This window comes from Mustela nivalis, assembly GCF_964662115.1.
Source record: "Mustela nivalis genome assembly, chromosome: 3".
Classification (NCBI taxonomy): domain Eukaryota; kingdom Metazoa; phylum Chordata; class Mammalia; order Carnivora; family Mustelidae; genus Mustela; species Mustela nivalis.
This window is the reverse complement of record NC_139022.1, coordinates 63,690,034-63,716,835: the sequence shown is the minus strand read 5'-3', so window position 1 is coordinate 63,716,835 and position 26,802 is coordinate 63,690,034. Positions and strand designations below refer to the sequence as shown.

General features: G+C 35.8%; 1 protein-coding gene across 8 annotated transcripts in view; it reads right to left on the bottom strand.

Annotated features, from left to right (window-relative positions):
- Positions 1 to 26,802, bottom strand: part of KIAA0825 — a 405,355-nt gene that overhangs the window by 292,835 nt on the left and 85,718 nt on the right. For all 8 annotated transcript variants that reach the window (XM_082723954.1, XM_082723960.1, XM_082723959.1 and 5 more), the window contains one exon: positions 4,574 to 4,735. In XM_082723954.1, coding sequence (XP_082580080.1) covers positions 4,574 to 4,735 — 162 coding nt within the window. The remainder of the gene's footprint in view (positions 1 to 4,573; positions 4,736 to 26,802) is intronic.

The following is a 26,802-nucleotide window of genomic DNA, read 5'->3' as shown; positions in this document are numbered from 1 at the left end:
GCTCATCAGTGAGTAACGGGTTAAATTATGGTACATGTGCCATTGGAAAATTATTTGCCTATTAGAAAGAATGAGATCTTTCTATATAACTGTTAATAAAAAAGAAGTTCTGCATAGTAGGACACGATATCACGTTATTTTAACTTGGGGATATATATAAAAGTCGTTGTCTCTGGAAAGGAAAACTAGACAATTTGGAATGGAAAAAGACTTAATTTTCACTATATACTCTTTTATCTTGTTCAAAGTTTTACTATATGCACCGACTACTATTCAAAACAAATTTTAAAGAAGAAAAAACAATAAAGATCAAATTGTTAATGACATGAAGGGACAATGCTTAGATTGTTAATGTCATCTTACTTTTTTACAGAGTGCTCATAAAACCAGCTAATTTAAAAAGATATTTAACTCTGGAAAAATAATACTAGTTCAAACTACAGGCTTTGCAGTTCTATTTCTGGAAATAACTATCTGCCATTGTGCAGCTATAGTTTAAGACGTTAAAAAAAGTTAATTATCTTATATTTATCATTTCACTTCCAAATACATTATGCTTATTCACTGAAAGTAACATGCTTTGATGTTTATACAAACCACTTGCTTATTTTCAAGATGAATAAGAAAAAAAGAAAAGCTTCCCAAGAATTCTTTTGCTAGTGAGCAGTTCTACAGTAAGGCATAAAATGAATTATCAAGCAGTTACAAATATAATTTCCCTCCCAAATTAAAAAAAAATTTAAAAGCCTAATCCTATGTAAAGAGCCAAAGGGATCATTTTAAGGTAGTATTAGTAAGATTGATTCTAGACTAATAAGATACCTTGTGGTTTTAATGAATTGTGGCATTTTGCATTTGTTTGGAATTCAATATGGTCAATATCAAAATTTGGCATTGTCAAACTTAATGAGCTCTGTGAACATGTGACAAATTATTTCATTGATTTAAATATATATTGAAAACTCTATACACTTATTAGCATTATCTAGAGAAGTAGCCCATGTTTGGCTCATCACGCTAAAACATACTTATTTGTATGCAGTCAACACTGGTTTCCTTAAGAGCATGCCCAGATTAAGGACCTCAGTAGAGTGCAGAGGGTCACAGGAATGCCAGCTGCTAAACAGTCTCCCCCCTAAAGAGTTCGCTGTGGTTCATTTTACATTTCTGGTTAGTTTCCACACTGCCGCTTTCTTTCATAGACAGTAGAGGTTGGCAGTACTTCCCTGTGACATCCACTTTCACACCCAAATTGGTCTTCATAGGCTCCCATTGTGTGCACTACAAAGCAACTTGCCTTGTTGGCAGCTCTAAGTGGGAACTACAAGTCTTTCTTTTCTTCACTGTTCTTTTCTGGCTCACAAGCAACCTCCCACCAAAAGCTGAATCTGTGGAAGAGACTACATCCAAGAGATAATACTATGAAAAAGTATGAAGAGAAGCCCAGGTGGCCACCTTGCAAATTTCCAATGTGGAAGCCTTCGACCTCTCTGCCCAAGAAACAGCTAAAGTCCTAGTGTAATGAGCTTTACAAACCCTAGGAGCCTCTTTACCTTAACTACATACGCCTCCCTAATACAATCCCTTAACCATCTAGCTAAGGAACTCTTAGAAGCCATTTGACCCCTCTTAAGACCCCCTAAGAGTACAAACAATCTTTCAGAAGATCTGAAATCTTTGATTCTTCTGAGACAAACCCTAAGTGTTCTTCTTACATCCAATTGAAGCAGCCATTGCTCTTTGTCATTGCTGGGGCTAAAGAAAAATGAGGGCCAAGAAACCTCCTGGTTTAGATAAATCTCAGATGCCACCTTTGGAAAATTTGAGGAACTGCCCGAAGAACAACTGTATTCCAAAGGAGCATTAGAAGTGCCCCATAAATCAAACCTGAGGCCGCTCCAGAAGATATGATCACCTAAAAGAAATACCGTAAGGCACCGTAACAGTCAAATAATGTCCTATCGTTTGCTGAAATGACCAAAATAGAAAACCATCAAGTTATGACCAAAAAAAAAAAGTAAATAAACATAATAACAACATATATTTCTTCCTCTGAAAATACTTCTTATGTCTCTACAGGATCTATTGTATCATATTCAAATTATTAAGAGCACTGACAATTTAGCTAAATGGACAATAGAGCGGTAAACATCAAAGTAAAATATTTAATCATCTTTATATTTTCTCTACATGATGTTAAGCACCTGGATATTTTTAAAACATCTGGACAATAAGGAAAAAAAAAGGCCTCATTTTCATCACACTGTTTTGGTTACATGGACATAGTAGGCAACTCTTTCCAAGATCTTTATTAGCAAAATATGCTCCAATCAAAAGAAATACACAGGAAACCAAATGACTTGGTCTTTTTTTCCCCTTATTCCCTCCCACACAAGATTTCCAAGCAAAACATTAACTATCAGGATAACTTAAGATGCATTTGGTTTCTTTAATCATCCATTTCAGGGAACCTTTTCCTTCCTGATTTAAGAAACCAATGCTTTTGATAAGAATTCATTAAGTTGGCTACACTGAATAAAACATTTAAGTTTTTCTTGACAATTTCCCTCAAGATCATTCTTTGCAGGGAGCCCTTTATATAAAGTTATGTCATATTAAATCAATCTTAGCTTTGTTATTAAAGAATATGAATTTCAACAATGAGGAAGACATATATCACATGGGGATGATTTAGTACTTAAGACATTTCTTATACCTGTGCTTTAAGATTCCTTCCACGTACACTGCTCAATAACCCACAACTGTATTTCTATAATACATTCTTATTAATATGAATTTGAAGTTACTTTTATCTGCCATGCTGCTTATATAATGATAAATTTGGGTAAGGCATAATTATATATTTTCTCTGTTGGTTTTATTCAGTAATGATAACTATTTCCCTCAAATGTATAGCATTTGTAAGTCTCAGCATTGCTTGATCTTAATCTGAATGAGTTGAACCAGCTTTTTCTTTTTCTGAAATCGGTATATCAAACCTTTGCTTCAATTGTTGGTCATTTGAGTTTTGTATCTTTATAATACTTCTCTCATACAATTTAATTTTCAACCTATGCTGCCTTTAAAGGGATAAAGTTCTTAAAATTCACCTAATTTCACTAGAGTCTAGTCTAGGACCAAAACAATATAAGTTTCAAGAGGTAAGAGTCTAGATGTGTTGTGGTCTGCTCTGTTTCTTGATCTACACTTCAGAAGAGAACTGCTAGAGATGTGGACGGGAGACACAAACCCTTCGCCAGGCATGACGGATGTTGAGGAGCAAAACCAAGTGTCAACTGCTTGAAGAACCAACATGTCAGTCAAAAATTAGGATGGCATATTTATCTACTCAGATATCTCTTTGACCCAGTCAGTTTAATCTAGAAGACCCTCTAGGGTTTGTGTTATCTCCTAATTAAATCTACTTTTCCATTGTCTTTTAATTTTCATACTTTCTTATATTTTTATTATTTTCTTACTGGACTTTTTGACAGCTTTAGAACCCTGAAATCCACCACCATTTTTTCTTCAAATTATCTCCAATTTTGAGAAAAATGATCCACTTGATAACTTAGTAGTGCTACTTAAACTTAATGGGACACATAGAAGGCCAGTAAGCTATGCTTCATATAAAAGAAACTTCAAGCCTGTAACTTTTTCAACATTATTTGCTCAGGCAAAATAAATAAGGAAATACAAAAATCAACATAATAAAGTAAATGTAATTCCTTACTAAGATTGGGCTTAGAAATTTTCTGCTTGATTGTTAATCATTCAGTTCCCTCACTTTATTTTGCAAATGCAGTCACAAGCTGTATTTATTGTTCTTAAATTGATACATGTAAAAGAGAACTTTGTGTAGTTCATTCTGACATAGATGAAAATATTTATAAGTATAGATATGAACACAGAGAACATATTTTAACTGTAATGCCTCTGAATTCCACCTATGGCATAGCTTTCTTCAAAAGGATTTTGTTAAGATTAACTAAACTTAAAACAACATATTATATAATTTGAATTCCTTTTATAAAGCTCAAGTTTATTGCTTGTTACCTACTAGACATTCTTTTAAATACATACACTAAATTGTTTAATTCTTACAACCTTACATAACATACCGAGTTTTGAAGCACATAACAGTAAAAGAAAACAAAGAGAAAGTTAGTTTAGTCCTACACCATCATTTTGAAGATGAGTAAAGGGCGTCTAAGGAAACTAAATATTTTGCCCAAGGTCATCTGGCTGCTAGAAGCAGAAGAAGAGCTACTAGGTCATCCAGTCTGCCTGTTTTCTTCCATAAGCCAGGCTGTGTTTCTCAGAATTAAAAAAAAAAAGTTAATCTGATTTTATCTAAAGATTATTATCCAGAATGGACTTAAAATAATTTGTCCCTTGGAATTACGGAATTTGCCATATATCAAGGATGAAAATATAATTTTATGGTGTGCATTATAGTCAACATTTATTTAAGGAATTCTATTTTTTTTTTTCAAGTAATAGTATAGATTCAGTGGCAGGAAGTGAAAACACAGAGAACAGGTATATAAATTTAAACAAAAGAGCATGTTACCTGAAATATTTCTGGGTGTTTTGAGAGATACTAATATTTCTTCCAATAATTCTTCAACATTTTTTTCCAGCTCCAAGAAGGATTTTATGAGTTGTGATAAGAATTTGAGTTTATCAAAGGAGAGGAAAAAGTTTCTTACTTTCTGTGGGCATTCAGGAGTTACTGTGAAAAGAGAAGATGAATACTATTACATTGGTACATTTTATTTGTTTTCTCAGTAAATACTGAAATAATCTATGTGATTCCATAAGCCATCAAAACTAATAAAATCAGCAATTAAAAAAAGTTTATTCTTTAAGAAATGCATTTAAATCTCCTATGAGTTTCTTTTCTTTTGGGAAGCTGGAGATAAGTACTCTATTTAATACAAATATGACAATTAAATAATTATATTGATTCTCAGAGTTTATAAACTGGTAATTGATTTGTAAAATCACATCTTCTATAATTCTATTTTTTTAAAAAGTCTGGGACAACTTGAATCTAGTCACGAGAAAACATCAGGCAAACCCAAATTGACAGAAATTCAATAAAATAGCTGGTCTGTACTCTTTAAAAGTGGTATCTCACAAAACACAAAGACTAGGAAATGTTCTAGTCAAAAGGAGTAAAAAAAGACATGACAACTAAAATCAATATATAATTGGTATTTTATTTACTTTATTATAAAGACTGTGTTTGGGTTAATTTTGTGAAATCTGCGTAAGGTCTACTGTCTCATCCTCTTATTTCATGATTATTTATTTTCTGATATAGGTAACTATGCTGTGATAATTAAAGAGAATGCCCTTGTTTGTTTGCTTTTTTCCCAAAGTCTACTGATTTTTTTTAAAAATTTATTAACATATAATGTATTATTTTCTTCAGGGGTACAGATCTGTGAATCCTTGGTCTTACACAATTCAAAGCACTCATGATAGCACATACCCTCCCCAGTGTCCATAACCTTGCAGGGGAGAATGCCCTTGTTTTTAAGAAATACACACTGGGGGTGTCTGGGTGTCTCAGTTAAGCATGTGCCGTCAGTTCAGGTCATGATCTCAGGGTCCTGGGATCAAGCGCCACATTAGGCTCCCTGCTCATCAAGTAAGTCTGCTACTTCCTCTCTCTCTTTCTGCTTCTCCCTCTCCCTCTGCCTGCTACTCCCCCTGTTTTTACTCTCTGTGTCAAATAAATAAAATCTTGAAAAAAAAATAAGAAATACACACTGAAGTATATAAGAACAAATATATATAATCTACTCTCAGTTCAGGAAAAAAGTGGTTTTCAGAGAGAGTGAATGCAAATGTGGAAATATGGTAAAATATTAGCATTTGAGGAATCTTGATAATTTTTGTTAGTCTGAAATTAAAATAAAAATTTAACTTAAAAGAGAAAATGACTAGACAAAGGTTATGAGTTTTTAAGGCCTTAGAAGCATTCTTCCTATAGCATTAAAGAGAAGCAACTTAATTGTTGAATCTAGAATACATAATTCATGAAATCATGTTTAAAAATAACTTCTATCTAAATAATTGTGATTTTCAGTTTCTTTCAGGAGAACAAAAAAAAAACTTAAAATAAACAAAGATTGATTTTGCTTTTATAATTAATGTTTTTTCTTTTAAAATTATAATATACTACCATTTGAATATAGAAAAATAACTTACACTCTAAGCATGTGGAGAATAGAACCAACCTCACAAAATGGCACTTGGGATAAAGTTTTCAAGAATTTAAGGAATTCATATTTTATTATTGTCATGTCTTTAGATATGTATTTAAGAACTACCTTGAGGCTTAATGACAAATTGGAAAATTTGTAAACTCTTATAAAGTTAGCATGAAGTGCATTTTGTGAGAAAATGCTGAGAATGCCACTTAGACAAAATGTAAGGCCTGGTGATTCCTTGTGAAAAAAACATTACCTTCATCACATGGATTTAAAAAGAAGTTTCCAAAAGACAAACCAATTTAATGGGCAATCCACTTCACCTCAGTTAACCTTTAAAATGTTAGCATCAGACCCGTAACCATATGATAGAGGTTTTTACTGATGACCACAAATTTGAGAGAGACCTGTCAGACAACTTAAACTGTGGAATTGAGTCCTGTTCTTAAAGAGTAAAATAAGGCTTAAAAAAAAAAAAAAATTCACAAGGACCTACAAAACTCTATTTCATCTCTAAATTGATGTTAGGCCCACAAACATTAAAGTCTATGTCTAAACAGCCCTGCTCACACCCATTGTTCTTCCACAGGTGTGCCACAGAACACAAACATGCATAATCAGCATATCACTAACGTTTGACCATGAAAATCATGACCTAAAAATGAAAAGAGAATAAATATATTGTGTTTATTTAGTTGTTGCTTGATTCTCATTTTGCCTGTTTGATTTCTTTTAAGCTCTGCTCATGTGGTTGGAGGGGCTAGTGTAACCTTCTAAACCGTAAGATGTCCCTTTGGAACTAAATATTTATAAGCCAAAATTCTGAACTTTGAGAATTCTTCCTCATTCTTGAAGCAAACCATGAGACTCTGGACTCTGGGAAACAAACTGAGGGTTATAGAAGGGTGGGGGGGTGGGGGAATGGAGTAACCAGGTGATGGGTATTAAGGAGGGCATGTGTTGGGATGAGCACTGGATGTTATATGCAAATAAGGATTTGTTGAACATTTACACAAAAACTTATGATGTACTATATGATGGCTAACTGAACATTAAAAAAAAACACAAAAAAAATTCTTCCTCGTTCTTTAATTGCTTAGCTAGAAATTAAGAAGGCTTTGTGCATCCCCATTCTAATTAGAAGTACTGTATTTATAAAGCAAGCAAAGAATCAAAAAATCTTGGAGAACCAAAACAGTGTAATCTAATAGAGCTACTTGTTTAAAAATTATGTAGGGTCTGAGGATTCTATATGAAGAGGTCTCATCTTCATGACCTGGATTTAGAATAATCTTGTATTCCAGAAGCGCAACAATATTGAATGGTAAATCCATTTCAATTCAATGCATCTTTATGACTTAATAATGAAAGAGGACAGAATAATATGTATGACCTAAATCTAATCATTTTTGTTCTAAAGAAGCAATGATTATGGTAGAGGTCCATTAATTAGCAATCTTTATTTCCTATTAGTATTAGCTCAGTGTTCTCCCAAGGGCTACTGTGAAGGTTCTTAATTTATGGAACAATAATTCTGTGATAAGTTCATATTTTTGAAAGTCCAATTAAAGCAAAATTAAACAAAAAGGATGAAAGAGCATAGCCCAAACTTGTCTTATTTTCCCCATAGTATCTCCCAGGACTAGAGTTCTAATCGTCACGTCTTAGGTCACTAATTCTTATTTGCCTACACATAGCTATTTTTCTGTTCCTTAGACTCTACACTGTCAACCAAATTAGGAAGAGATTTCCCCTTTTACTCTTGCTTTCACTCAATTAATCTTTATTTCCTTCTTTTTTTTTTTTTTAACCCCCATATTATTTTAATAAAAATTTTTCTAAAGTACAATATAAAATTCTCTGCTTTCTTATTTAGTGTTTAGAACAAAATTTAATTTTCTTCATAAGAGAGTTATGCTAAAAGTTACTTCTTATATGCTGCACTGAAAGATGATTATCTGTCCCTCAGCAAAAGGCATTTCTCAAACTCATTTGAAGAGGATTTTATGATCAAATAGGTTTAGGAATCACTATATACTAAATACTACTTAAAGTGACTCACAATGCATATTAGTGTATTAAACTCTCCATTTAACTTTCTAATACTGTAAATTTTTTAAAAAACTTAATGTTTCTCAAGCTTTTTTGACCAATAAACACCAGTTTACTAACAAATCTATTAACTTCTGGAACTTTCTCAAAGAGCAGTGCTGTTGACGGTACCCCGCTCTAGATGACAGTCCTACCTGAGTATGTCACCTTGGAATCCCCCCTGCCCCCATTGTTAGACCTTTAATTGGGGAGGGGGGGTTTTTGTTGCTGGCTATGTGACTGATTTTACCAGTATTTGCTTCTACTTGTAAACTACTGTTCCTAACAGCATTATAGTATTCTGCTGACCCCTCTGAGAAACTAATTAAAGCCTTCTAAATCCCTATAGACCCTCTTGTTGAAAAAAAAAATCTAGGCAATCATAGATTCAGGGCTGACCAGAGCCATGTGAAGTCCATTATGGCTCTCATTGGGCACTGTGGTCCAGGACCATCTGAATGGTTAAAAATGCATAATCCTTGCCTTCACCAGACCCTTTTTAAGCAAGTGCCCCAACTGAGCTTTCTGCCCTCTGGAGTTTGAGACCATGACCCGGGGGCCCACGAATTCTAGTTAAAAACTGTTATGGTAGATTATGGACATTGGAGAGGGTATGTGCTATGGTGAGTGCTGTGAAGTGTGTAAACCTGGCGATTCACAGACCTGTACCCCTGGGGCTAATAATACACTATATGTTTATAAAAAAATGAAAAAAAAACTGTTATGGTAGAAATTACTCTCTGGGCATTAGAAAATCTGGGGATTTTGGTCTTAGGAAGTCAACCAAAGAGGTGCTGTTATGTAAAATACGAATAACTTCAAAAGGAAATGTTCCTTTTTTTCCTCTGATTTCTGATTTTTAAAGAAATTTCTGAAAGAAATATGGAACAATTATAGATAATTTCTAAAAGCAGATCCTACACATTTGCCCTGGGCAAAAGTACTGCTCCCAGGAAAACACCCAAAGAATAGCTATAGTTTTATAGACACATTCATCAGAAATGTGAAAAGATTTCCATGAGGCCAGACATTATTTCCAGTGTATTCACAATAGTATGTCAAGAACACACCATAATTTCTTACACAGAGTGGGCACTAAAAACAAACAACAACAGCAACAAAACTGGTTAAAGAAATAAATATATGAAATCCCACAGGTCCTAGAAATAGCTAGGTTTGGCTCAGAACAGAGAAAGATTTTACATCTATTCCTAAGATGAATTCTTCAAAATAAGAAATATAGATTTAAGTCAATGAATAAGTAAACACATATATAAATAAACACATATATAAATAAATACTATACTATACTATACTACATGCTTTTAGTATGTAGTTAGACAAAAGAAATTTGGAGATTATTTCTAAAATAGAAAATGTGTGCAAAAAATATGAAATCAATGATGAACTGGGGGGTTTGATAAAGCATGTTGATACAACAGACTTTAAAATGGGATTTTTTGTGTGTGAGTTTAAAAAAATAAAATTATACTTCAGGTAACATTATTGTAAACTATACTCAAATTAAAAAAAGAGTATAGCTTAGAAAAATATTTCACTATGAAATAATATGCACAGATATTCATAGAACTATTGTTCTAAAATTAAATGAAACCCTTTCTCTTCTCTCTCCAAATATATATGTATATACATATTCATCATAATATACATCCTTATGGATGTATCACTAATAAATAATATAGACTACAGACTACACTGAAAGGTGTTTTTCATCTCAGAACTAATAATTATAATATTAATTCTATTCCCTTGAGCAAAATTAAGGACATTGAAAATAAATCTTGAGGGACATTAGGGCTCCTCACATTTGATCCACAACAAAACAGTATTTGGAATAATTATCAAAGTCCAGCCAAATCAGACAAACCATAAAAGTACAGGTAGTTACTGAAAGCACACATATTATTTTTCAAAACCATTAGCAACAGAATTCTTGTTAATAATAGCATTAAGATACAGGAGAAAATGAGAAGCTCGAAAATCAGATAATCTGAAGGTGGTAGATCAGTATAATAGGATAAAAGGAACATATTTTCATTTTCCCAAGAAAAACGAACACTAGCCATTCTGTTATTGACTGTAAATGGATCCATCTTCAGTGAGGAAATATTCTTGGTGCTACCAGACCAATGATGTAAAAAAGAGGTAATGTGCAAAAGTTATTGGAAGTCTCATTATTCCAGATGAAATTCATGACATAATCAAATGGAATATATTTCCTCCAGTAGAGAAAACTATTAAACAACATTACAATAAGAAGTCAGCAGAGACCACACAGGAACAAATAATAAGCAGTACTTTTCTCAGTACCCAAGTCACTTCCTGAGAGCAGGTAGGGCTTTGGAGCACACTACGGTGTTCCAGAAGCCTGAAGGAGGACTATGCCTCCCCTCAGTGCCAGCTTCCACAAGTCATATATTAGGGGAAGGAACAGAAGGCAAACACTATGTCCCCAAGTGTGTAAAGAACCTTCTTTGTCATATTAGCCTAGTAAGTATATGGAGAATCATGCACAACCACAGGCATTGCTTTTTTGTCACATTAAGAAAGAAATTAAAGCTACTTTCCCTTTTTTCTTCAGCATTATCTTGGTAACTTTTAGTTATTTTTCAACAACTGAAAGTTTTAAAAAATATTTTTCAAATATACAGAACTAGAAAAGCATTTGAAGTAAAACTATGAAAGCAGCATTTCGACCTTAGTTTTCAAAGCTGAATTTATGATTTTTTATCTCTGGTCAGGGAGCTTTCATAGGTAGGACCCGAATCAGACCAGGTAAAACTTCAAAATTAACTGAGTAAACGAATGTGGGACTGAAGAAATTATTGAAAGGATGAAGTGTTTATCTTTTTTTTTTTTTTAAGATTTTATTTATTTATTTGACAGACAGAGATCACAAGTAGACAGAGAGGCAGGAAGGACGGGGCAGGGGGTGGGGAGCAGGCTCCCCGCTGAGCAGAGAGCCTGATGAGGGGCTCGATACCAAAACCCTGAGATCATGACCTGAGCCGAAGGCAGAAGCTTTACCCACTGAGTCACCCAGGTGCCCCAAGTATTTATCTTTCAAGTGAAAATGCAACCCAACACAAGCTGAGTGTGTGGAAATTTAGATGCCCCACTGACAAGTGTCAGGACCCCTCTTCTATATGATAAGAAAATGGAGAAGGAACTCTAGGGAAGACTGAGCCTCATAAAGGTTAAGGGATCTGGGGCGCCAGGCTTCTTCGGTCAGTGGAGCATGCGACTCTTGATCTCGGGGCTGTAGGTTTGAACCTCACCTTCGGTTTAGAAATTACTTAAAATCTTTTTGTTTTCCTTTTTAGATTTACTTATTTATTTATTTAAGAGAGAGAGAGAGAGACATAAAAAGAGAGAGAATGAGCATATGAGCACACCAGCAGAGGGAAGGGGCAGAGGGACAAGCAGACTCTGGGTTGAGCAGGAGTCTGACAACAAGGACTCCCTCTGGGGACTCCTGGGCTGGATCCCAGGACCCTGAGATCATGACCTGAGCCAAAGGCAGACACTTTCCCGATGGAGACATTAAGGCACCCCAAAATTACTTAAAATCTTAAAAATAAAATCTTGTGAAAGTTAATGAATCTGAACTTGAAATCAGAAAACATTTAACTCTTAGAAACTGGAAGTTGGACTACTCTGCGTCTATCTCTCCCCACTTCCGTTTCTCCTGCATGTTTTATTATATGGAATACTGTTTATAGTTACACTACCTGAAGCACAAGAGGTGATAGAATAGAGAAGCTAACATGTAGAATTATGAGCCACAGGGCGTGGGTTCAAATCCTGCCACTCCTCCCTACCAGCCATGTGAATTGGGACAGTTACTTAGTCTGTGACTCAATAGTGCATAGGTTGAACTGAGTTAACATATTAAGCAGTGATTGAGAGGTAGTAAGTGCTGTATAATTATTAGATATTATTACACTCTTCTCTGAGAAGCCTGCCCTCAGATCCTAGGCCAACTTCATTTCCTATTCTACATGCTCCTTCCTATTTTACCTCACACATAGCTTCACTTTAGCACTAAGTAGGTCACATTGTAATTATCAGTTTGGGAAATGTGTCCTTTAATCTCCTAAAGGCTGAGATCCTTTTTCCCTAGTACTGCTTTCCCACTACTCAACAGAATGCTTACATGAATGAATGATTTCAAAATGATACATACGGCTAAGTGTCAGAGACAAAACCAACCGCTTTTAACTCATTTTATTTTGTTTGTTCTCCTTGCCATAAACATATGTCTTTAGTAAAATACTAATATTAAAAGAGTTTAACATTAGTTACTTTATGCCAATTTGAACAGGAAATGTTTGGGGAGAAAGAACTATAAACATATCAGAGATCTTGTTTCACTATAAACCACTTTAAATATTATTATTTTTTAAAGGACTCAGCCATCTCTAAGTTTAAACACTCACAAAGTTGCAAGTAGACCACTCCAAGACCTTTCACTGCTCCTTTGCTACATGGATCCTTCAAAGCATTGGTTTTGCTTTTGTGTGGGTCATTATCTTTTCTTTTCTTTTCAAATCTAAGCTATGTGCCCGTGTTCACAGAAACAATGTTTTGAATATAGCTCTGGGAGGTTCCCAGATCCTTTAGGCCTTATGATTCTACTAATCATCAGCTTGAAGCCCTCTCCCTTGGTCTGCTTGACTATGAGAATAGGCATCACAGGTCTCCCTTCCACTATGAAGAGCCGTAGCCCCTAGAAATTCTACTACCCTTTGCAAGCAGAGTGGGTTTAGTCCAGTTTCTACCCTACAGTCTCCTCTTCACACTTCACATTTGATAAAATAAAAGGTCTCAACATTTACAGACAACAAACTCTCTTGCCTACCACGACATAGGCTTTAGGTAAGGTGAGGAGAGAAACTGAAGAATAACTAATACTCCGTCCTTTTAGGAACTTAGGCAAACACACAGGTCATACTAACTGACCGCTGTGATGATAGTGGAACATGACAACCAAAACATTCTATTATAAAAGTCTAAGTTGCTAAGCATATACTTCATCTGCATTTTTAAAAAGATTTTTATTTATTTATTTGAGCAAGAGAGCAAAAGCACAAGTGGGAGGGGGGGAGTGGCAGAGAGAGAGGGAGAAGCTGATTCCCTGCTCAGCAGGGAGCCCAAGTGTGGCTCAATCCCAGGACCCTGAGACTATGACCAAATCCAAAGGCAGACACTTAACCGACTGAGCCACCCAGGCGTCCCACTCTGCATTTCTTAAATCTTCTTCTTTTGAATGTTTTAGGCCAAGATAATTGTTATACTTAATTTTGTGTCCACTGAAAAGACAAGAATTCCTGGTCTAAAGGCGGGTAGACAGGGGCGCCTGGGTGGCATAGTGGGTTGAGCATCTGACTTTTGGTTTTAGCTCTGGTCATAATCGCAGGCATCATGAGATCGAGCTTAGCGCAAAGTCTGCTTGAGATTCTCTCTCCCTCTGCCCTGCCCACTCTGACTCGTTCCCACTCCTCTTTCTAAAATAAATTTTAAAATCTTTAAAAATAATAATAATAATAAAGGCAGGTAGACCAATGGACAGAGAGAACTGCTGCATTTGGAATAAACCCTGACAACCCAACAAAACCCTCACATGACAAGGAGGTTTGCTCACACAAGACACACATCCTTGCTTCACATAACAAGAAAAGCCTAACCAACGAAAGAGGATGGAGGCATGTTGAAGCTATTCTTCTAGGTCAGTGAGAAAAACTGAAAAGAAAACTGCTTCTATGATTACCTTCACGATTCCCAGGCCGACACTGGCTCCACTGATGTCACCTAAACGTACGGCTAAATGATAACAAATTCTCCCACACTCCATTCCATCTTCTTTGGCAGAGGCTGGCTGTATTACATTAACAAGGGATCAGGCTTCTTGCTCATTTGCCAAGGGCTTAATGCTTGTAGCCCTCTCCTATTTTCTACCTTTCTAATTTTGTTTTCTTTTGACTGAGAACATGAGAGAGGATATCTGACTCATGATGTGGCCACTGTTAGTTGAAGATGCTAATCAAAGAATGGCTCACATTTGAATCCAGCCAAAATTGAGAACTGCACCCAGGGCAAATTTCTGAATATTTGCTCAGCTGGCTTCTGTTTTATGCTGATTTAACTCCCAGTAATAAATACTTAGATATGCTGACCCTTTCAGGGAACATCTTAATAAAAAGACATTTCTAGTGTAATGAAATGAGGTTTGAATTCTAAGTACTGTATGCTAATGGCACATTATTAATGAAGTATCTTCCTAATACCCCTTTCTTAGCCTCAAGTTTTACTAAAGTTCAGATAATTGTATCTCTAATTATACGTGTTACTTTCTATCATCATGACCCAAAATTAACCAACAGAAAAAACTTAAACTAAATTAACAATTCATTTTTACTACAGTCTAAGGTTGTATCTGAGAATTGATATTTCATCTTTAAAGGAATGTACCATGACAGAGATGTTACATTATCGGCTCTTAATATAACATGTTAGAAATTAATTTTAAAAATATAACACTGGAATAAAAATAATGCCATCATCAAAAAGATGGATATAAGTTAAGACACCTGCTGAGTATGTGTGCCTCCTAATATATTTTCTAATTAAATCCTAACCTTTCAAAAGAGTTGAACATTTTTCCTCTTTTATACTAAAAAATAAAGAGGAGGATTCTCTTCACACTACCAGGTAGGCAAATTATAATGCCTATGAATGTATGTTAAAATTAATATGAAAAGAGATAGCCATGGTGATAAGTGCAATCTCTCATACTAACCCCAGGAAGCTGTAGTCATGAGCTCATTATTGTAACAGAGACTAGGGCAGGCCTTAGACTTTGGGAAGCCATTTCCCAGGTGTGACAGCACCTCACACAGCAAATTTTATGGTTAATTTTATCCTTACAGCTGCCTTCCTTATCTAAGAAATAGTTATTCAGACATAAAGGCAAAGTCATATTTCCTTCAAACTTCAAATAGGACTTTGGAGAATCTTGGTGGCAGATATCATCTTTTAGTCTTCCCTCAAGACCTATGAGCTACAAAAACCACCTTTAAGTGGGTTTCGCTTGCTAATTCAACCAAAGATTTGCCTTGTGCCTACAATGCACAAGGTACCATGTAACTCATCACTCAAGGTGACTGATAATCAGAGGAACAGAGTGAGATCCCAAAGCAAGATGGGAGTGACTAACACGCGTCATACCTCAGACCTGTCACCATCCGCTCCGGTGGCCCTTCCTGTCTCTTCAGAGTAAATTCATCTCCCCTTATTTAAGTTCAGGCAAGAAGAAAAACACTAAGTTCAATATATAAGAAAAAAATTAGAGCTAAGACAAGTCCATGGATTAAAAAACTAATTGAAGAAATTATCAGAGTTGATGGGTTATCCTATTTTGATATAGATGGTCAATGCTGGGCTCTGTTTTCCTGTTTGCATTTGTTTCATGGGAACATTTTCTAACTGAAAGTAAAAAATATATGAAAATCAAACAACTGGATTTAGTTTTTTTTGAGTGTGCAAATCTTAGATGTATTCGATTTTGATATACTAAAAACCATAAAAATGTTCAATAAAAACAGTATTTTGGAATTCAACTTGCATTGCATTTTGGGTCCAGGGTTACTAGTGACTGAGCTGTGTCACCAGTCCTTCCTGAGGAAGGAAAGGAGACAAGAGGAGCTGGAAGGAAAGACAGTAAGATATTAGCAGGATGCAGTTTCCTCAAACAGTGGCTGGTGCATTATAGTTTATGGACAGCTTTGGCCCATAGCCTATCTTGGATGGTCTGTGAGCTAAGCTGGCATTTTCTTCATAAACGGATAAGAGAAAAATCAAAAGAAGGAGAGTATTTAACAGTACATAAAATTATATGAAATCCAAGTTTTGGTGTCCACAAATCAAGTTTCATTAGAGCATGGCTATGCTGATTCACATAACTATTGTCTGTGTCTGTCCTGAGCTACGACACGTGGTGAGTAGTAGAGACACAGGCTATACAGCCTGCAGAGCCTGAAATATTAACTTTATCCCTTCACAGAAAGGGACAATTCAGCCCTGGAGAAGTAGGAAGGATGTGAAAAAGAGCAACAGTCACAGACAAGTTGATACACGAAGGGAGAAACAAGGTTAGAAAGGGACAGGCAAGATGAAAATGGTCTTCTAGGTGGATTCTTTATATACTTCTTTCCATTAGGTAATCTTACCTACTACACAGGCCTCTTTCTTCAACACTTTCCTCAAGTTACTTTTCTGCTCTAAAACCCTAACAATCTGAGGGGTTTGAAGTGGCGGGGGGGGGGTGGTGGTGGGAGGTTGGGGTACCAGGTGGTAGGTATTATAGAGGGCACGGATTGCATGGTGCACTGGGTGTGGTGAAAAAATAATGAATACTGTTATGCTGAAAATAAATAAATTAAGTTAAAAAAATAAATAAAACCCTTAACAAGAACCATGTCTAATTTAAACATCAATGACTGGTTTTCAACACTATGTACAAGTCTGTCCTCATGCTACGCATCTCATCATTCATTCAATCCACCATTTTTCTGGCATCTTAATTTTCATCCGCCCAGCAGCAGTCTTTGTCCCCTTCTTAACAAGCTCAGGATTCCTCGGCCAATCAGATGCTTTCCCTAGACTTTTTGAATTGAAGTCCAATGGAAGCAGGAAACTCCTAGGGTGCACGTACTTCAGACGCTGGTCTGAGAACAAAGTCACCATATAGGAAGAAACCAAGGCAACAAATGATGAAATACACTGAAAAGCTAAGTTCCCGCTGCTCACATTTCCAGAAATCCCCCAATTCCTATCTTCCTGGAGGTTTAAATGTTTATCTTTTTCTTCTGTTATGTAAATTACCACATTCTTTTTAAATAAGTGCTTCTCTCTCTCTCTCTCTCTTATTCTCTCTCTCTCTCTCTCTGCATAAGAAAGAGATGAGGTGGCACCTGGGCATCACAGTTGGTTAAGTGTCTGACTCTTGATTTCAACTCAGGTCATGATCTTAGGATTGTGAGATGGAGCCCTGCTTTGGGCTTCCATGTAGGAATCTACTGGGACTTCCAAGTAGATTCCCTTCCACAGCAGGGAATCTACTTAAGACACTCTCTCCCTGCCCTCTGCCCTTCCCGCTCACCTCTCAAATAAATAAATAAATCTTTAAAATAAATAAATAAATAAATAAATCTTAAAAAAAAAAAAAAGCAGCAGCAGAGATGAGGACTGGAAAAACAAAGCTGTCATTTGCAAGTTCAGAGTCCTGGCTAATGCCTTCATCATTGATATATAGAATATCTCATATATCAGTCACAGTTCTCTTCACTATCTCCAACAGTAACCTCTACTATACTGCTAAAAAGCAAGGAAACCCCTCTCTCTTTCCATCTGCCTACACAAGGTCTACTCATACTTCAGGGCCAATTCAAGTCCATATTCTTTTTTTTTTTTTTTTTTTAAGATCTTATTCATTTATTTGAGAGAGAGAGAGAAAGAGTGGGGTACAGGGCAGAGGGAGAAGCAGACTTCTCCATCGAGTAGGGAGCCCGATGCGGGGCTCTGTCCCAGGACCCCAGGATCATGACCTGAGACAAAGGCAAACATTCAACCGACTGAGCCACCCAGGTGCCCCCAAGTCCATATTCTTCATGTAGTTTTTCTAGCTTGCTCTCCCTTATGTGAACACCTCCCTTTCGTGAATTCCTGATGTATTTAAAGACTTAGACAAATTAGTTGGTAATTAATTTAATACAGTATTAAATGCTTTTTTCCCTCTCATATGGCTTTATGGGTTAGTCTTTTTCAGCCCTAGATTTGAAAGTACTTGAAGACACCAAGTAAAATTAGATTTTAAATTGATTTCAAACTTCAGAAAAATTTGCCTCGAGGAAAGTAGGCATTCTCAAAAGAAATATTATTAGTTGCTCCAGAGTTGAGCTGGGGGTGTGAGTGGGTGTGAGTGGGTGGTAGAAAGTAAAAACAGAGTAAGGTGTCTTGTCTTGTCAGAACTTTTGGGATGGAATAATGAGATGGGAGAAGCCATAAGACCTGAGAAACCAGGCCCTGGTTTTCTTATGTTGTGTCTTCCAAATAAACCCTCTATTCTGTATACATCCCCTACTGTGTGTTATAGGAAAGCACCAGAAAGTGAACAGTGGTTCACCTCTTCCCACTTTCTCCTTCTCCAGATCCTGTCCACCCTGCAACCAACAGAATTCCATTTCATCTTCATCACTCTGGACAGCAGAAGAGGACCCCACCTGCTAGAATCCCTCTCTCAGAATTCAGCAACTGCTTGTCTGCATAACTTCAAGCAGCTTTTCACATATTCATATTTTATTTCTCAATCTAATAGAAAGTAAGGTTCATACACTTTTTGGAATCCCCATTAATCCTAGCACAACATTTTTAAAATATTGTAGGGGCTCAATTAGTACGTTGATAAGTGGGCAACTACGTTATACCTCCAAAGACGGATTTATTTGGAGAAAATGATGCAGTTAAAAAAATATTCATTGAACTCCTGTTGTGTGTTAGGCAGTAGATTGGGTGCTGGGGAAAATAAATAATACTTGCCCTTGAGGTGCTTAGAGTCCATATGGGAAGACAGACCCCTAATTAGATATTTTAATAAAATATGCTAAGAGCTTTGAGAAAGGCATATAGAGATGCTGCGGGAGCATGGATTAGGGGATCTAGCTCACAGAAAGCATCCCGGAAGAAATAACACATGAGCTGTCATAAAGGATAAATGGGAATTAGGCAAAGAGGAGGAAGAGGATACGGAGGTGAGAGCACAGCACAAGCAATGGTTTCTGTCAGTTCCGTGTTACTAGAGAGTAAAAAATATAAGGTGTGCAGAGGCATGAGATAAGGCTGAAGAGGGCAGGTGCTAGGTCTCAACTTGGTTTCTAATACTGAGTGTTGCTGGGGCTTTATGCCGACAGTGGTGGGGAGCCACTGAAAAGCCTTAAAAAGGGGAGTGGCATGTTATCTTGTCAGAATAAGGGTAAGGATCCAATAAAAAAAACAGAACATAGAAAACTATTTTATGAGTCCAAGTGAGAGATAATAAAGTCCCAAATTGGGTCTTGATGGCAGAAAGGGACAAGGGATAGACTTGAAAACATTTAGGTGGTGCGGCAAAACAAACAACCTTGGTGATTCTTTTGATGGTGGGAAGGTGGGCACAACGGGAAAATGAGTCATGGTTTCTGCCTGAATGATTATTAGTGACATTAACTTTGGTTGGGGAAGAGGATCAGGAATCAGGGGAAGGAGGAGGAGCTCTGTTTTATCCATGCTCTGTTTGGACTATCTGTGGAATATCCCAGAGACCAGAATAAGCAGGCATTTAGCTCCAGAAATACGCAAGTTCCGGGGTGGGATCAGTGTTGGACCTACACCTGGTAGTCATTCAAACTCAATGATGGCTGGAGTCAAAAGGATAAACAATACAATATCTACATGCATCTCTTATTTTAACTTAGTCTTATTTCATTATTATTGTTTATTTTTAAGTTGAAAGAAATTAGCATAGCACTTCCAGGGACTATCATATAAACGATTCTAAAGATAAAATATTCAATGAGAAATTGATGAAAACAACAAATAACCAGGCCTTTGTCAGATACAGGTATTCAAGAAAACCATCTTAATATAGGACAAGTCACCTTTTCAGTTTAAAGCAATGTATGTGCATAGTATATGTTTAAAATCATGGTAACAAAGGGCATAGTTTGTGCCAAACACTATGTAGGATACCTATATTAATACTGTGGCACTATGAGATGGGTTTTATTATCCTCTCCATCTTACAGATTAAACGACTGACACTAAAGGAAGATGAGCAACCTATCCAATGCCAGGTAGCTGCCCAGTAGTAAAGCTGGGATGCAAAGCCGAATCTGTGGAGCTACAAAACTCCTGCAAGACCTTGAGCATTAAACATGCCCCCTTCACTCCCTTCCCTTCCCCGAGGGCTTTTTTCGGCAGCAATGAGGACAGCGACAAGACAGCAATAGCCTTGATAATCCAGAAGGAGGCAGGCAAGTACAGAAATTTTAACACCTGAAAAAAGTGGTTTATAATGAATAGATGTTTAAATGAATTCACGCATTAATTTAGATATTCATGCTTCTGAATAGTTGTAGTTAAATCCAGTGAGTATATTAAGTTTCGAGGACTATTTGAGTTCACATACCAAAATTTAATCAGCTTGCTCTCTGGCCCAGGGATCTCTTCTGAGAAAAAAACTTTAAAAGATACTCATGAGCATACAAAAAAAAAAAGAAAGAAAGAAAGAAACAAACAAACAAACAAACTGGGAAAACCCCAGTACCTATCAACAGGAAGTGGTTAATTAAATAATGACATAATGATACAACACAGTAGGTTATAGCCCATGTGTATATATGTATATGTCTTTATAGAAAAGTGGGCACATTGCTTCTGGGAAGACAAAAATTAAGATTTTATAAACCCAGTGAGTCAACAAGCTGATGAGATCAATTTAAATTTAGCCACATGCAAATAAATTATGCTACAGCCCTATTATGGGATATCATAGTGCTGCTGAAAAGAATGCCAGACCAGATTGCACTGATGTGGGAGGAGGTCATGAAATATTAATTGAAAAAAGCACATTGCAGAACAATATGTCTAGTTTGATCTCATTTTGAAAAGTACAAATTTGTATATTAATTTTCACATGTGCGTAAGGAAAATTCTAGGCTGTTCAACAAAGTGTGAATGAGGATTGGGGAATGGGGATTGGAATTGGGAGGGAAGGAAATATGAGGACCTTGACTTTCTTCTTAATATGTATTTTCTGTTTTAATTTTTATAATGAAAATTCATTACTCTGATAATTTTTTTAAGGACTAAGAACATTACTAACAAAATACAGCCTTAGTAGTGGATTAGTGGATCGCTTTATTTCCACTTTATTTCAGAACTTAAATATTTGGTATCACAACATGCACAACTGTACCCTAGAAAAAATTTGGATCCATAATCTTTATGAAGTACACAATTTAGCATAATTTTTCATGTTTAATAGTGCACGAAAGACTGATTAAAATGTAAAAATACTCTAATATATTTTCAAAACCTCAGTTTTTCTCCTTCCTCCCATTCTCACAATATAAATCTAGGCAGAAATGTCCCTGGTGTTCAGTTTGGATGTGGAGCCACCTCCCCTCTGGTCCCACCCCCCTTTCTGAAAAGGTATAACTTTAACTGGCAAGACCCCTAGTGAGACCCTCTCCCTGCCCTGCCTTAGAAGTCAGGATGCATGTCCTTCTCACCTCTGTTCTAGCTCTTCCCATACTCTTCCCTCACACTACTTCTCCCTTATCTGACAGTCTCATTCCTGACTCTGAGCTCTTGCTCGTCCCCTTAAGCACTCTTCTTCTCCTTGGTTACCAATTTGAGAACCTCTCTGATTTCTCATAAAGATTCAGAAAAAAAGTCCTGCCACTTGAGAGGCAAACACGTGTATCCTGCTAATAATGAGGAATCATCTACTCTGCTTTTTCCAACCTCTGACATACTCCAGGGAGCCAGATATCTCAGAGCCAGACTTCATGACCTTTAGACCACAGTGGCCGAATGCTGCAAGGCCATGATGTGGAAGATGCCTAGGATTCTAGCCTGTGTACCAAGGATCATGATCATGAACATGTACCTGAATTCAAAGGGGCCCACGGAAGAAAGACCTCAATCAGATTAGCTTATGAATCGCCATGCTTTTAACAAATAACAAAAAGAGTATTTTAAGAGTCCTTTAGATATCTTACCCAAGCCATTTGTTGGAAAGATTGTAGTTCTCCAAGGTTTTTGGTTACAAGTACCGTTAAAGTAAAGTTGAACAAGAAATGGGAAAATACTGTGTAAGCTCAGAGCTGTCCTGTGTTCTCTGTCTCATGTGGGTTGAGACAGAATGGACAATCAGCTGGAGGGAGAGTTGTAAAGTCCCTCTCTTAATCCTCAGCTGAGTCTGCTTCCTCTCATGCCAAGCAAGATGATCGGAAAGCAGCCATTTACAGTTGTTGGGAGAGCCAAGATTTCCAGTTTGCCAAAGTGAGACTTATATGCTTGGAATTCACTTTGAGGCTAGAAGGCTCCAAAAGGCTTGTGATAAATTGGGGAAGCAGCTGTGCCCCTTTGTTTTTATCACAAAGTGGCATGAGTGATTCCAAAGTGATATTAGATGAACAATCTTATTTTTGTGAGTGATTCAACACGGAGATCAGATTTTATCTCAGTGTGTGTAAACTCTAAGTATTGAAAAAAAATACAAATATGTTCTTTCTCTGAGAAATCAAAATCTATATTAGCAGAAGCTGGCTTTTTAGAATTCACTTATATTTATTATAAATCAAATTAACATTTAGAATTATGTCTACCTGATATTTAAAAGTTAGTCTCAGTATTCAAATTTTTATTTTGTGTAGACATCAACTTAAAATATCTTAAATGCTAATTTTCAAGAAAAAATCTAAATTATGGCATAATAACTAAGAGCATAAAGTATGTCAGCTCTACCACATCACCAACTAAAGATTAGATGCTTCAAATTGTGAAAAACAGGGATGCCTTGGGTGGCTCAGTGAGTTAAGCATCTGCCTTCAGCTCAGGTTGTAATCCCAGGGTCCTGGGATCAAGTCCCACATGGGGCTCCTTGCTCAACAAGGAGCCTGCTTCTCCCTCTGCCTACAGCTCTCTGCCCCATGCCCCCTTGCTTTCTCTTTCTCTCTGACAAATAAATAAATCTTTTAAAAAAATTGTGAAAACATAAATAACTTAGCAATTCTCATTTGATAACTGTGAAAGCTAATATCCTTCAAATTGTTTTAAAATTAATATAGAGGATGACATATATCTTCTTTTCAAAGATTTATCTTAAATAAATAAAAGGAAATAAAACTATAACTGAATAGAGACTTTAAGATCTTGAAGGGAAAGGCCAAATTAATGATAAACAGGCTGCATGTAAACAAATAATCATGCATAGGAAAAGCCCTACAATAACACTAATTTAGCAGAAAATTCAAATTTTATTATAAGATTTTGATACAGTAACTTTGCTATGGAATTGAGCAACCTCCTGACATTTAATATGACTTTGCGGGATTTGAGAAATACAATTAGTTATCAGCAATCAATTTGTTGACTCTATTGTCCCCAGATAGCCTTTGCTACCAGTGGGAAAATACTGCTTATGCTCTCAGTACTATTGTACACTTCAAAACCTGCTAATTAGCACTTAATTTTCCCTTTGCTTGGGGAATAATGATTATTGCTTTCACCTAATACAACAAGGGCTACCTTTAACAATCAATTTTTAAAAATTAGCTGATGATCCATAGACAATACCCATCCCCCAATGAGTGCCTTATACATTCCATCAGGACAGAACAACTACAATTTTTCAAGCTCTGGTGAGAGATAGTTAACTTTAATGCTAATATAAATGCAGAATAGTCGCTTTGATTATTTCAGAACAATAAACCTCTGAACATTTGACCTTTGGTATGAAAATTTCAGTCATAAGTTTTAAACTTGAATACTAAATGATTAGGGTGTGATTTAAAATATTTAACATGAGTGGGCAAGAATGAGACATTAATTCCTGTCCAATAGAAGTTAAAGAGGCAAAGCACAAACAGCTGAAGCCAAAGCCTTTCACTCTTAAGTTCTTTAAATTTGTAGAGGTATTTGGTAACATGTGACTTTGGTAAAGGAAATAATTAGAAAAGGTGAAAGCTGACTTCTAAAAGTTGTCTATGGTTTTCAATGGTAGATTCTAATCTAGAGACAAAATTTTGCATTGAAAGATATTTTCTTGGTGTTCAATTCATTTTTACTGAATCATATACATGTCATAATGGAATGGATGAATAAAGTTAGTTCTCTCACTTTCGATAGAATATATACTTTAAAAAAACATACACACTTAAAAAACATTTCTCTAGTTTCTAAGCCTCAAAACATGCTGTACCTTCAATCAAACAAGTGAGTTTTAAGTGCAAATTTAAAAAATATGAATTGTAATTCAGATAATGATGAAAGCATCAAAATCTAGATATTCCAGGTGATAACAATGAATTTATTATGTACATATTACTTGTGGCTATATGTATATTACCACATATTAATTAATATCATACACAGGGATGGAAAGACAAATACATGAATATGCAGGCAAGAAAATGAAGTCAAGACACTTTTTACAGCAATAGGAGTATGAAAGATATGGGATTATCCAAATTTCCAAATTCTTAATTCTTTTTAGATTTATTTAATAAAAAATACGACAAACTTAAAAAAAAAGTTAGCAAAGTAATTCAGACAAGTGAAATAGCAAAATGATTGCCAAAAAAAAAATTGAAAAATTCACAACAAAGTCTTAGGACATACAAAATTTTAAAAAGACAAGGGAATGTAAATCTTGACTAAGTAACCTAATCAAACAATTCCCAAATTGTATTTGTGGCTTACGGTAAACCAACGAAAGATTGACAAAAACTAATGGAAAACCCTAAGATTTACTGCTTATAAGTAAAAACAGAAGAAAACAAAAATAGGGTTAAATCAGATATGAAGTAGTTTAATAAACTAAAAACAAAGCAACTTAGCAATTGTGTAGGGGGAAATTTTAAGGAGTAAGTTTTCCAAGTAGTGCATGGGGAGATCTACGCCTAAATCCTATCAGTAATAATGTGCTCCTCGGATCTTGGCGATACTCACTTTTAAGTGATACCATAACTATTGTAACAATCCTGCATTTATGACAACATTCATCTACTCAGTCCCTGAAGACAGTGAACTTAAAAGTAGTTATTCTTTCCTTTGCACTTACTAACAATATATTTAGTTTTATAGGCACTAGTCACAGATCGACCCTTTTTTACGTCTCACTGTGGTGTGTAATTTTTTTTTAATAACTGTATGTTTAAAATAATTAGTACTGCTGGATATAATCACTAATTTCCTAAAACTGCAAAAGGCAACTTAATATTTCTACATAGCAGCTGTAATACACAATATTGCACAGAACTAAATTATTACAAACAGTGCCAGCAGTTTTCTATACACAGTACTTAAGATAATTATAAAAAATCATCTTCATTACTGCTTGCTAGCATTTTTTTAACAGTTTAATTTGGATAGGTTACAAAATACATTCAAACCACACAGATATAATTACTGTAAACCCAAGAAGCTATAAAATGTTCCCAACCAAATCCCTTTGACCCTGTTAATGTCTGTTCCTTGTTAATCTAAGGCAAACATTGTTTGTAGTGTGCATTTGTTATAGAATATAAAAAAAAGAAGGGGGGGGTCTAGGAAATCCCTTAAGGGTTGTTATTGATTCCAGCATTTACCGACTGAGAGTTAAGTGCTGTTTACAAAACAGAACAGATGCAGATGCTGACAAAAAGGTAAACAATTGTTGCATGGCTTCCTGCCAGATTGTGAACCGATATATTAAACTCCAAGTGAAGCACATTTCCCCTATGGATTGCACTTATTGCCACTTCATTTCCTATGTGCTCCATCTCTCTCTTGCCGTGCCTGGCACTAAGCTATTTCCAGTTCTTTGCTGACCCCTGAGGCCTGGTGCTACCACACACAGCCATTAGAGAAGGGAATTGCATGTGTCTGACACGGCCTGAAACCAATTATTTGATATTTTCTTCAGAATGATGCCTAACTCTGTTGGGAATGAGCAATCATGAAATAATTTACCTCCTGATTTAATTTTTTCCTGCACAAATTAGTTGTAGACTGAGCTGGCTATACACAGATGCCTGTGACATGGCTGTCTTATCAAGATGATACTTGAAATGAAGCAGGGGGGTCTGAATTGAATAGGTTGGGGAATCCTGCTTTAAAGAGGCATTGACAAGTTTATCAGATATACTGATCACATGTACTCTCTGTTGATTGAAAATGACAGAACCTTAAAGAACTATCAGGATAGCAGAGAAAACCGCAAGGATGCAAACCTTACCAGAGTATTTAATGTTTTTAAACATCTGTCCAATTTCTGGTTTCCTCTTTGTATCCCAGAAACCTTGGCATATGATCAAAATCTAACAAAACAAAACAAAACCAAAAACTCACTTTGGTTCATGACTGTGTGATCTTAACCAAATTTAGTATTCATTGATTCTGTTTTTAGATATACCCATAATGTCAAGAAACTATGCATTTTCCTGTAAGTCAAATCCCTACAAGTGCCTTTCAGAAAAATATAAAGGATGTGTGCTTTATAATTTGTTCTCAGTATGTCACAGAAACAAGGCCAAACACAAGATGATTACTTATCAATAAAGAGAAAGCTTTTATAATTAACACAGGTTTAATCTGAATAATGAGATATTAAGGCCAACTGCTCGAGCTCAATAAAGACAACACAAGTCTCTTTATAGAGTAA